Source organism: Loxodonta africana, chromosome 7 (assembly GCF_030014295.1).
Source record: "Loxodonta africana isolate mLoxAfr1 chromosome 7, mLoxAfr1.hap2, whole genome shotgun sequence".
In the NCBI taxonomy this organism is placed as follows: Eukaryota; Metazoa; Chordata; class Mammalia; order Proboscidea; family Elephantidae; genus Loxodonta; species Loxodonta africana.
The window spans coordinates 32,041,846-32,054,042 of NC_087348.1; the positions used below are offsets into that span (position 1 = coordinate 32,041,846).

The following is a 12,197-nucleotide window of genomic DNA, read 5'->3' on the forward strand; positions in this document are numbered from 1 at the left end:
AGAGCTGTTGTGATGATTAAATTAATTAAAACCTGAAGAATGACTATAATATAGCATTCAATAAGTGTAAAATATTATTACCTGGTAGTGCTTATGACCATCTTAACCTTCAAATTACTTCACCCTTTAAAAATATTTATGTTCACTTGACAATATAACATGCACCTTTTTCTCAGATTCTAATTAACTATTTTTATTTAAATTTCATTGGCTTCAAAGTGGATTTTATTTCATGACTGTGAATCAAGAAAATAATTTAGACTCTAGTAGCTTCAATAAAATCTTAGAAATTTTAAAGGAAAAAAAAATACATGGAAAAATTTGAGGAATAACATGCAGCTACTGTCCATAAGGCAAGATAACTCTATCCTTGCTACTTAACAGACCTTACTTAAATTGAAAATGCAGCATGTTGCAAACTATGGGATTAACTCTCTGTTTTCTTCTCACAACAGGGAGAATAAAAATATAGCGCATAATCAATATTGACCAAAGTTTAGGAATACCAAACCTGTGAAAGAAGGCAGCAAACTTAATTCATCATAGAATATCCTGTTGTCCACGGAAACAGCAAAAAATAATTGAATAAACATTTAATTTTTTTTTGTCATATAGATAAGGAACTATAACAACTCATGAAGCAAAAAATATGATTATTTAATAGGAACAACCTGTGAAGAAAGAATTGTAAAACCAGGAAACTCTAGGGTGGCCATCAAGAAATTTATCTTAATTGATGTATATTCTGATATAGGCAAAATTGGTTGATTAAAACAAAGTCAGATGCAGAGCTGACCCTGTGGATTGCTAAGTTGCAAGGTATGTTGAGTTAACAGATGTCCATGTAAAAGTAAAGGCTTTAACCAGTAAAGAGTGGAGCTCCAAGGTCTGGAATGGAACATTTGAGTAAATTCGGATAATTGAGTACTTTAAATCATCACATACACTAAGACTCCTTGCAACCTGGTCCAGATCTAATACACCCCTCAGAAGAATAGGAAGGATAAAAAGGAAGACAAGGGCTTACACAAACATACACACAAACACTAAAACACATGCTGACATTGCAAAGTTTATTAAAGAGCTGAAAAAAATACCAGAATCTTTGTAACTCCACTTTTGTACGTAGTAATTTTTCCCACTCCCACTCAGCATATCCACTCTGTTTGCCTGATTTCACGGTTTCTAACATATTCTGATAAAGCTAAACCTACTGCCATCAAGTAGATTCCATCTCATAGCAACCCTATAGGACTGAGTAGGACTGTCTCATAGGGTTTCCAAGGAAGTAAATTTTTATGGAAGATGACTGCCACTTCTTTCTCCCATGGAGTGACTGGTGGCTTTGAATCACTGACCTTTTGGTTAGCATCCAAATACTTTAACCACTGTTCCATAGGACCCCAAGATATTCTTCTATGCTATAAATTTTACCTAATTATTATGTTTGTGACCCACCTCACCTCTCCCCTTCAAGGAAGGCAAATATTCTGTTTTGTTAATCAATGCATTTACAGCACTTAGAAGAGTAACTGGCACATAGAAGGCAATTTATGAACATATGTTGAATATATTTGTGCTCGCTATTTCCATTGGAAAAAACACAGACAAGGTTTGAAGTCCATAATGTAATTTGTAAGAACCATATGTTACATCAAACTTTAGAAAATACATTGCTTATTTTTTCCCATGTCTTAAGTATGGCATCTTTTACATCTTTGTTCCTCAAGCTATAAATCAAGGGATTCAACATGGGAATAACCAGAGTATAAAATATGGAAGTCACTGTATCAGTGTCAAAAGAGTGACTGGACTTGGGCTGAATGTACATAAAGAATAAAGTCCCATAGAACACTACCAGCACTGTCAGGTGGGAGCCACAGGTGGAGAAGGCCTTGTACCTGCCCTCAGCTGAGTTCATTCTGATAATGGCTACAAGAACCAGCAGGTAAGAAACAACAACTATTAGGAGAGATGAAATCAAATCAAAAGCTACTAAGACCAGAAGGATTAATTCAATTTCATGTGTGTTTGAGCAGAGCAAAGAGAACAAGGGGGGAATGTCACAGTAGAAATGACTGATGACGTTATAACCACAGAAGGATAAATCAAATATCTTTATGGTGATGAGAAGAGAAACAATCATGCTGTAGAGATAGGGGATTACCACCAGCACCCAACATGTCCTTTGGGACATGATGACTGTGTAGAGCAGAGGGTTACAGATGGCCACATAGCGGTCATATGACATTGCTGACAGAATAAAAAGTTCACTAGTTATGAACACAATAAAGAAAGCCAGCTGTGTAGCACAAAAATAAAAGGAGATTGTGTTCTCACCCACAACAAAATTTACCAACATTTTTGGTCCCACAGCTGTTGAATAACCAAGATCAGTGATAGCAAGGTGTCTGAGAAAAAAATACATGGGTGTTTGCAGTTTGAAGTCTATCTTGGTGAGGATGATGATGCCCAAGTTGCCCACTACTGAGATCACGTAGATGATGAGAAACAGCCCGAACAATGGAGCCTGCAGCTCAGGGCGGTCTGTGATTCCCATCAGGATGAATTCATTCAGCACAGTTAGATTGTCTTTGTCCATCTTGGTCCATCAGGAAGCCTATTCTGGACAGAGACATCAGCATAGTCACATATTCATTTGCAGTATTATCTGGTAGATTTTCAGTATACAAAGCCAGCATACTAAATAAGAAAAATCCAAATTTCCAATGTAAGTATTTAAAGGTAAACCAATCTCCCACAACTGACTCCCCTGCTCCTAACAACAACACATAGAGATAGAGGTGGAGGAAGAAGGATAGGGAGAGATGAAAAAGGGAGAGAAAGAGAGAGCTAATTGGTTATAAACTGGGAAAAAATTTGCTCCCAAAGAACATTTGTCAATGTCTGGGACATTTTGGATGTCCCAACTAGGAGAAGGGTACTATTACTATCTCATAGAGGCCCGGGATGTTGCTAAACATTCTAGTATGTGCTGGGCAACTCCCCACAATGACAAAATTTCCAGCCCAAAATGTCAATAGGGCTGAAGTTGAGAAACTCTGATATAGATACATACATACTTATACATAAACATTTAAATATAAAAACCTGTTGCCATTGAGTGGATTCCAACTTATAGCGACCCTACAGAATGGAGTAGAACTGCACCACAGGGCTTCCAAGGAGCAACTGTTAGATTCAAACTGCTGACCTTTTGGTTAGCAGCCATAGAGCTCTTAACCACTGTGCCGCCAGGGCTCCAAATTTAGATATGCATAAAAATACACACACACACACACACACATATACAAGTATATAGATGAATTAAAAATAAAGAAATTTAAAAATTTTAGGTGTTTCATATATGAATGGTTACTAATGTCATTTATATAATGACAAATACATAATGAGATTAAAAAATTATAATACACATGTTAATTACATTATAGAAATGCTAAAGTGAAAATTCCCAAAATATAGGGAAGTGTTTAATATGCCTTACTTCAACACATAGTACTATGAAAGCCCTTCTACCACAGGAGATAGAGTGAAACAGTACACTTGACAGGTATTGAACACAAGGAAAATCTACTGGATCCTGGAGGGGATTATTTGCCTTTATACAGGGAAATATCCCCGGTGATAGACACATGCACGTATGTTGTTGTTGTTGTTAGGTGCCGTCAAGTCAGTTCGGACTCATAGAGACCCTATGTACCACAAAATGAAACACTGCCTGGTCCTGAGCCATCCTTACAATTCTTGTTATGCTTGAACCCATTGTTACAGTCACTTTGTCAATCCATCTCATTAAGGGCCTTCCTCTTATCCGATGACCCTCTACTTTAGCAAGCATGATGTCCTTCTCCAGGGACTGATCCCTTCTGACAACATGTCCAAAGTATGTAAGACACAGTCTCACCATCCTTGCTTCTAAGGAACATTCTGGTTGTACTGCCTCCAAGACAGATTTGTTCATTCTTTTGACAGACCATGGCATATTCAATATTCTTTGCCAACACCACAATTCAAAGGTGTCAATTATTGTCCAGCTTTCACATGCGTATCGTGCAACTGAAAATACCATGGCTTGTGTCAGGCATACTGTGGTCTTCAAGGTGACATCTTTGCTCTTCCACACTTTAAAGAGGTCCTTTGAGGCAGATTTACCCAATGCAATGCATCTTTTGATTTCTTGACTGCTGCTTCTATGGGTGTTGATTGTGGATCCAAATAATATGAAATCCTTGACAACTTCAAACTTTTCTCCATTTATCATGATGTGGCTTATTGGTCCAGTTGTGAGGATTCTTGTTTTCTTTATGCTGAGGTGCAATCCATACTGATGGCTGGGGTCTTTGATCTTCATTCGTAAGTGCTTCAAGTCCTCTTCATTTTCAGCAAGCAAGGTTGTGTCATCTGCATAATGCAGGTTGTTAATGAGTCTTCCTCCAATCCTGATGCCCTGTTCTTTTTCATATAGTTTGGCTTCTCGGATTATTTGCTCAGCATACAGTTTGAATAGGTATGGTGAAAGGATACAGCCCTGACACACACTTTCCTCACTTTAAACCAGTCACTAGCCCCTTGTTCTGTCCGAACAACTGCCTCTTAATTTATGTACAGGTTTCTCATGAGCACAATGAAGTGTTCTGGAATTCCCATTCTTAGCAATGTTATCCATAATTTAATATGATCCACACAGTCAGATGCCTTTGCGTTGTCAATAAAACACAGGTAAACATCCTTCTGGTATTCTCTGCTTTCAACCAGACATCAGCAATGATATCCTTGGTTCCACATCCTCTTCTGAATACAGCCTGAATTTCTGGCAGTTCAGCCATTTTTGAATGATCTTTAGCAAAATTTTGCTTGCATATGATAGTAATGATATTGTTTTATAATTTCCACATTCAGTTGGATCACCTTTCTCGGCAATAGCCATAAATACAGATCTCTTCTAGTCGGTTGGTGAGGTAGCTGTCTTCCAAATTTCTTGGTATAGTCAAGTGAGCACTTTCGGGGCTGCCTCTGTTTGTTGAAACATCTCAATCAATATTCGTCAATTCCTGGAGCCTTGTTCTTTCCAATGCCTTGAGTGCAGCTTAGACTTCTTCATTCAGTACTATCAGTTCCTGATTATATGCTACCTCCTGAAATGTTTGAGCACTGACTAATTCTATAGGCTTTGTTATACCTCCACTGTAGGTTATCAAATAAGATATTTAATCTCTTTATCCACATCTTCAAAATGGCCACTTCCTTTTAGGATTGTTGAATAGATAAATTAGAAATAAATATTTTGATGTGTTTACGTTGCTGGGAAATAGCTCTCAAATATCAAGTATATAGTGTTTTGTTGAGCCGTATAATGACAATGTTTCAAAGATGCTTACGAGCACTTAGTCTCTGAAACAAAGTGAGAATATTTGAAAAAAATAATTTGAAGAAAAAAGGAGGGGAGAATGCACATAGAACTGAATCTGAAATCCTGATATTTTGCGATGAATTTGCCATTGAATAAAGGTAGGACCTTGTAAGTGTCACTGAAACCTTCTGGATTTGGGTAAAATATGGAAACAGTCTATGTTTTTACCTGTAATGAAGCCTCTCTCTTGACTCTCTCATGCGATTCTTAACATGGCATGGTGAGAACAATTTAAAGCCTTTTTTTTCAGCCTTGGAGATTCTCCCTGAGGAGATGGCAAGCAATTTGTTGTTGGTTCCTGAAGCATTTGAAAGCTTGACAAAAGACCTGGGGTTGTCTGTTAATTGTCCAGGAAAATTTGTATTCACCAGTGAGCAAGGTTTTCTTCATGAAGTGTGTATGCACACCTGTGTTTATCTATTTCATCTATTCTTACATTTTATTCCTTGCTAACTTTCCGTTTTTACCACCAAAGGATCAGGATTAATACATTGTATCTATAAAACAAAACTATCAATATTCCCCATTTCTGCAGTGGTCTCTTTAAATGGATGACAATGTGAAGTAGTAAACACTTTCTTATTGCATTATTTAAAAGATTTAAATTCAGTAAAATTAATGCATTGTGCATATGTGAGGTGTCACTTGTTTGCTGTTGCTATTGTTGCTGTTATTGCTAATTTTTTCAGGGTTTTTTTTTTTTTTTTGACCTCAGTAACAGAAATGTGAGCCTTCTTTCTCATTTCATAATTAATTTCCATTATCTGTCTATTGAGGTTTTTTTGCCTGTTTGTTTTATTTTCCATCATATTTCACTATTTTATGTTTCTCATTGTTTCCAATCCTCATTCCAAAACATCTTTCTCACCTTGATACATGTTCTGCTGTGCTTGACATAATACTCTACCATATCAACACACCCTCCTCAAGTGTGATATTTTGTGTGTAATGTTTCACCATGAATACGTGTTTACTGTGCTATAAATCTTTTTGCCACGTTTTGTCATTGTAAATATTTGTAATATAGCCTTTTCTTTTTTTTTTGCCTATTCTTTAATAGGGAAACCTTGGTGGCCTAGTGGTTAAGTGCTACAGCTGCTAACTGAAGGGTCGGCAGCTCAAATCCACCAGGCACCTCTTGGAAACTTTATGGGGCAGTTCTACCCTGCCCTATAGGGTCGCTATGAGTCGGAATCCACTCTACGGCAACAGTTGGTTTTTTTTTTTGTTTTGAGGGGGGAGTTATTCTTTAATGGAAGGCTCTTTTGTGGTAGAATGTTCAAACACTCACTGCTAACTGAAAGGTTGCCTGTTTGAACCCAGAAGCCATTCGGGGAGAAAAGACCTGGCCATCCACACTCATTAGAGATCACAGCCTAGGCAACTCTATGGGGCATTTATACTCTGTACTATAGGCTGCTATGAGTCACAGACGACTCGAAGACACCTAATAAAACAAAAATTCTCTAGTGGTATATATTTTGTTGCCTCCAACAGAACATTGTCTGACTTTCTTTCTTCAGGCATGTCATCAGGAAAGACCAGTTTTTGGAGGCGAACATCATATCCGGTGAAGTAGAGGGCCAACGAGCATAAGGGAAGCACTTCATGAGACGGATTGACATAGTGGCTGCGACAATGGATTCACACATTCCAATGATAGTGAAACTCTGTGGGGCAGTTCTACTCTGTCCTACAGGGTGAGGACAGCGCAGATCCAGGCAACTTTTTGTTCTGTTTTACATTAGGTCGCCACGAGTTGGGGTCACTCAATGGCAGTTAACAACACCAACCTTTTGTGATGGACTTTTTTAGCTTCACGTGATTCCATGGAGGTCCATCCCCACTGTTGTGTACATCAATAATTTGTTCTTTTTTACTGCTGAGTGTTATTTCATGTATGGATTTAGTAAACCTGGATTCATTCATTCACCCACAGAAGGACATTTTGAGTTGTTTCCAGTTTTTAGCTCTTATAAATAATGTTTCTGGGAACATTTGCATAAGGGTTTTTGCATGAACATAAGTTTTCATTCCTCTGGGATAAATGTCTAAGTGTGGGTTGTTTTAATTTTGACAAAGTCCAATCTATCAATTTGTGCTTTTCATCCATATATTTGCGTGTAACAATATTTCAGTGGTTTATTACCGAGTGGTGTTTACTTGCGGGAATAGACCCCTGTTTATCCGTCCTCAGGGAGAGGAGCATTCGGTTTCATTCTAGTTTTTGATTATCACAAATACAGTTGTTATGGACATTTGTATATATTTCTTTATACGGAAAAGTGTGTCATTTCTCTTGGGTAGATATGAGTAAAATGGCTAAATTTTATGGTAGTACTGTATTCATATTTTTAAGACCCTGATGCTTCAAACAAATCATTTTTTAAAGTATTTGCACTATTTTAATTTTCCACTAACAGTTTATGAATGCTCCATTTCCTCCACACATTTACCAAACAGCTGATATTCTAATAGATGTATAGAGACATGTCATTAGGGTTTTAACTTGAAATTCACTGAAGAATAAAGAACTGAACGTTTTTATGTACTTAATTTACCAACTATATGTGTCCTTTGGATAAGTGAATGTTCATTTTTATGGTAATTTTTGTGGACTGTTTCTTTTCTTTTTTTTTTTTTTTTTTGCTTTTGAGTTGTGAGACCTCTCCCTGTGTATATTATGGAGTCCTATGGTTAAAGAAATGGTGACTAACCAAATGGTTGGCAGTTCAAGTCCACCAGCTGCTGCTTAAAAACCCTGTGGGGCAGTCCTACTCTTTTAAATTGGGTTGCTATGAGTCGGAATCAACTTGATGGCAACGGGCCAGCGGGGGTATATTATGGACACAGATCATTTATGAGTTGTATTATTTGAAAATGTTATGTCCCAGAATATAACTTGTTTTTATACTAATGTCTTTTAAAGAGGAGAAGTTTTAATATTTCATGTGGTCAAACTTCTTATGGATTTTGCATTTGGTATTATATTGATGAAATTCCTAAACGTATCTATAGGGTCATTGAAAACCCACTTAAAATCCAAACAGCCTTAAAAAAAAAAAAAAAAAAAAAAACTAATAAGCTGAAAGTAAATTTATTAATAAATGTTAACATTTTAGTCCTATAACTGTATTGTAGAGTCTATTAGATTTTTTTACATTAAAAAAGTCCTCTATTAACAAATTTTCTCTTCTTTTTCAACCTAGATCCTTTCTATTTATTTATTTATGTTTTTATTGACATACTGTATCTCCTAGAACATCCACTAAAATGTGGAATAGATTTGGAAAGAGTAAGTTTACTTGCTTTGGTCCTGGTTTTACTAAGAATGTATTCAGTCTTTCAAACCATGTATGATCGTAGCTGTAGGTTGTTTATGGGTACCCTCTAACAGTTTGAGGAAGCTCCATTTTAATACTAATTTGGTCAAAGTTTTATCACAATTATTGGGATTTTAAAAACTATTTCCTCTACATCTATTTACATGACATTGTTTGCCATTTCTAATTTGTAATTATGGTGAATGTTATTAATTGATATTTTAATGTAAAATAACAATACATTCCTGGGGCACACCTAATTTGGTGTACTATTACCTTACATATGGCCAGGCTCAATTTCTTAAATTTTCCCTTAGATTTTTCACACATGTGTTCTGTTGTTTTCTTTTAATGCCTTTGTCTGAGTTAGATATCAGGGTAAAGCTATTCTCATATAAAAATGCAGATATACCCTTCTCTTAGGTTTTGTGGAAAGTTTGTGTAGAAATAGCTAATTTTTTTTCCCCCTAAACACTTTAAAGAATTTCTCAATCAAACCACTTGGACTGGTTGGGAAGGAGGTGCATTTTAAATTTAAATTTCCATTTTGTTACCTCTTCATAAAATATATTTTTCCCGTGTGTTTTCTAGTCTCTACATACATGGAAATATATCATATCCCTCCTTGTACGGACCTCTTATGCAAGGATATATAATTAGAAAATGACTTCTAAACAAGGGTAATTATTGCTTTCTGGAGAGATAAGGATAGCAATTTATGAGACAAAACACACAATCAGGAAGCAATATCAATCCAGGACAAAAAAAAAAAAAGAAAACATCCCAAATTTTCTATGGCTGGCCTCAGTAAATTTATCTTAACTGATATAGCCACTGACAGAGAAAAAAATGGGCTGCTTTGGACAAAAACCAGGTACTGAGATGATCCTCGTGAACATAATAACTTTATTTTGTTACTCTTTATATTAATATTACAATATAATAATAACAAATAGTAACAAAGTAATCATGTTCTAAGGGTTCACATATGAAAGTAAAGGCACCGATGATCAAAGAGAGGAATTTCAAGGTTGAGAGAACAGACATTTGAGCAAATTCAGATGGCTGGGTATTTCGTATCATCCCACTGCCCTGAGCCTTCTTCCAATCAGAATTAGCCACCCCAGGGCAGAGAATGAGAAATAAAACAGAAGGTGTGCATGTGCAGTCATATACATAAACACACAAACACATACTTTATACATTTTTTTTCCTACTAGATGAGGAAAACACCAGATACTTGAAACTCTTCCTGTCCTGTATCTACTACGATTTCACTGTCCTACACAATATATTCACTAATCTTCTTTTATTTTTTAAAAATCTATCACCCCCAGCACATTCTAAGATGCTATAAAATTTCTTAATTATTATGCTTATAGTGCATCATTCCTGCTCAAGGAAGGCAATACTTTTTACTGTTCTGTTTATTAATCTACTTACAGCTCTTAGTAGAGTGGTAGAAGGCAAGGTAGAAATGTATGTTTAGCTAATCTGTGCGTTTGTGCTTGCTATTCCCTTTGGAGGCACACAGAAAAACGTTTAAAGCCCATGACATAAATTATGAATCGTAGTATAGTAACCTTTGAGAAAATAAATTGCATAATTGTCCTAAAGTCCTATGTAAGGCATATTTTACATCTTTATTCCTCAAACTATAGATCAAGGGATTCAACATGGGAATAACCAAGGTGTAAAATATGGAAGCCACTTTATCAGTGTCAAAGAAATGACTGGATTTGGGCTGCACGTACATGAAGATTAAAGTCCCATAGAACACTACCACCACAGTCAGGTGGGATCCACAGGTGGAGAAAGCCTTGTGTCTGCCCTCAGCTGAGTTCATCCTGAGAATGGCTACAATGATCAGTATGTAAGAAACAAGAATTGTTAGGAGGGATGAAATCAAATCAAAAGCTGCTAAGGCAAGAATGATCAACTTGATTTCATGTGTGTTTGAGCAGAGCAAAGATACCAAGGGGAGACTGTCACAGTAGAAATGCCTGATGACACTATAGCCACAGAAGGATAAATTAAAAATCTTCATGGTGATCAGAAGAGAAACAAATGTGCTGTAGAGATAGGTGATTGAAACCAACACCTAACACGTCCTCTGTGACATGATGACTGTGTAGAGCAGAGGGTTACAGATGGCCACATAGCGGTCATAGGACATTGCTGACAGGATAAAAAATTCACTATTTATAAACATAATAAAGAAAGCTAGCTGTATAGCACAAAAATAATAGGAGATTGTGTTTTCATTGACCACAAAATTGACTAGCATTTTGGGTCCCACAGCTGTTGAATCACCAAGATCAGTGATAGCCAGGTGTCTGAGAAAAAAGTACATGGGAGTTTGTAGCCTGGAGTCCATCTTGGTGAGGATGATGATGCCCAAGTTGCCCACCACTGAGATCATGTAGATGATGAGGAACAGCCCGAACAATGGAGCTTGCAACTCTGGACGGTCTGCGATTCCCTTCAGAATGAATTCATTCAGCACTGTTAGATTATGCTTGTCCATCTAGAAACCTATTGTAGAAAGAGACTTGAGCATCATCAATAGCTTTTATGTAGTATCATCTGGTAGGTTTTTAGTATACAAAGCCAGTATGTCTACTGTAAATTCAAAGTTTTCATTTTAGGATATTTGAATACATATACAACTTCCACAAATTTTGCACACACGTATACACATATATGTGTTAAATAGATTGGTTGAAACATTGATAGATGAAACAAAAATGAATAACATGTTAAATATTTACATGTAAGGTACATGGATATTTATTGTACTCTGCTTAAAACTTTTGTCTTTTTCATATACATAAAAAAAGTGTCTAAACATTTTGCATTCTCTATTTCAAAACATTACATTATGAAAACTCATGACTATAGATGGTCCAGGTTGGAACAGTCAACGTACTAGACAGATTTTGGATATATATATGTATATACATGTGTATATACATATATATACACATATATATGATTGATGACAATTGGGATTGTCTTTATACATGAAAACATTCCTAGAGATTTATGTATATAGATGCAACCTCTGCTATACCTCCATTTGTAGTATATACAAAGAGATACTTTGGGCTAATAACACGTGTTATATGAACCTATTTATTCCCACCTGAAAAATCATATTCCAACACTTTCTTGCAGGGTTGTTAGGAAGGATGAATGAGAATTAAGTTCTTCAATGTGTCTATGATACTTGAAAATAAAATAGTGTGTGCCTGGGACTATTTGTCTATCTGTCTGTCTTTCTGTCTATCTATCTATCATCATCATCTATCTTTTTTGGATGTAGACAGTAATTAGTTGAAATTTTTTTGTTGTTGTTAATTGTTTTGATTTTTAAGGTATTTATATGTAAATTCTTCTGAACTGTGCTTTAAGTTCTTTGTTACCATATTCATGATGAATAG

The 12,197-nt window shown here is 36.0% G+C and overlaps 1 protein-coding gene and 1 pseudogene across 1 annotated transcript; both read right to left on the reverse strand.

The window, feature by feature from the left end:
- Window positions 1-640: 640 nt before the first annotated feature.
- LOC135231929 (olfactory receptor 8K3-like) lies at window positions 641-2,813 on the reverse strand. Its single transcript, XM_064289147.1, has one exon. The coding sequence runs from the start codon at window positions 2,600-2,602 to the stop codon at window positions 1,655-1,657; it is 948 nt and encodes a 315-aa protein (XP_064145217.1). The 5' UTR covers window positions 2,603-2,813; the 3' UTR covers window positions 641-1,654.
- A 7,502-nt stretch (window positions 2,814-10,315) lies between these two features.
- Window positions 10,316-11,619, reverse strand: LOC100653614 (olfactory receptor 8K3-like; annotated as a pseudogene).
- Window positions 11,620-12,197: the final 578 nt, after the last annotated feature.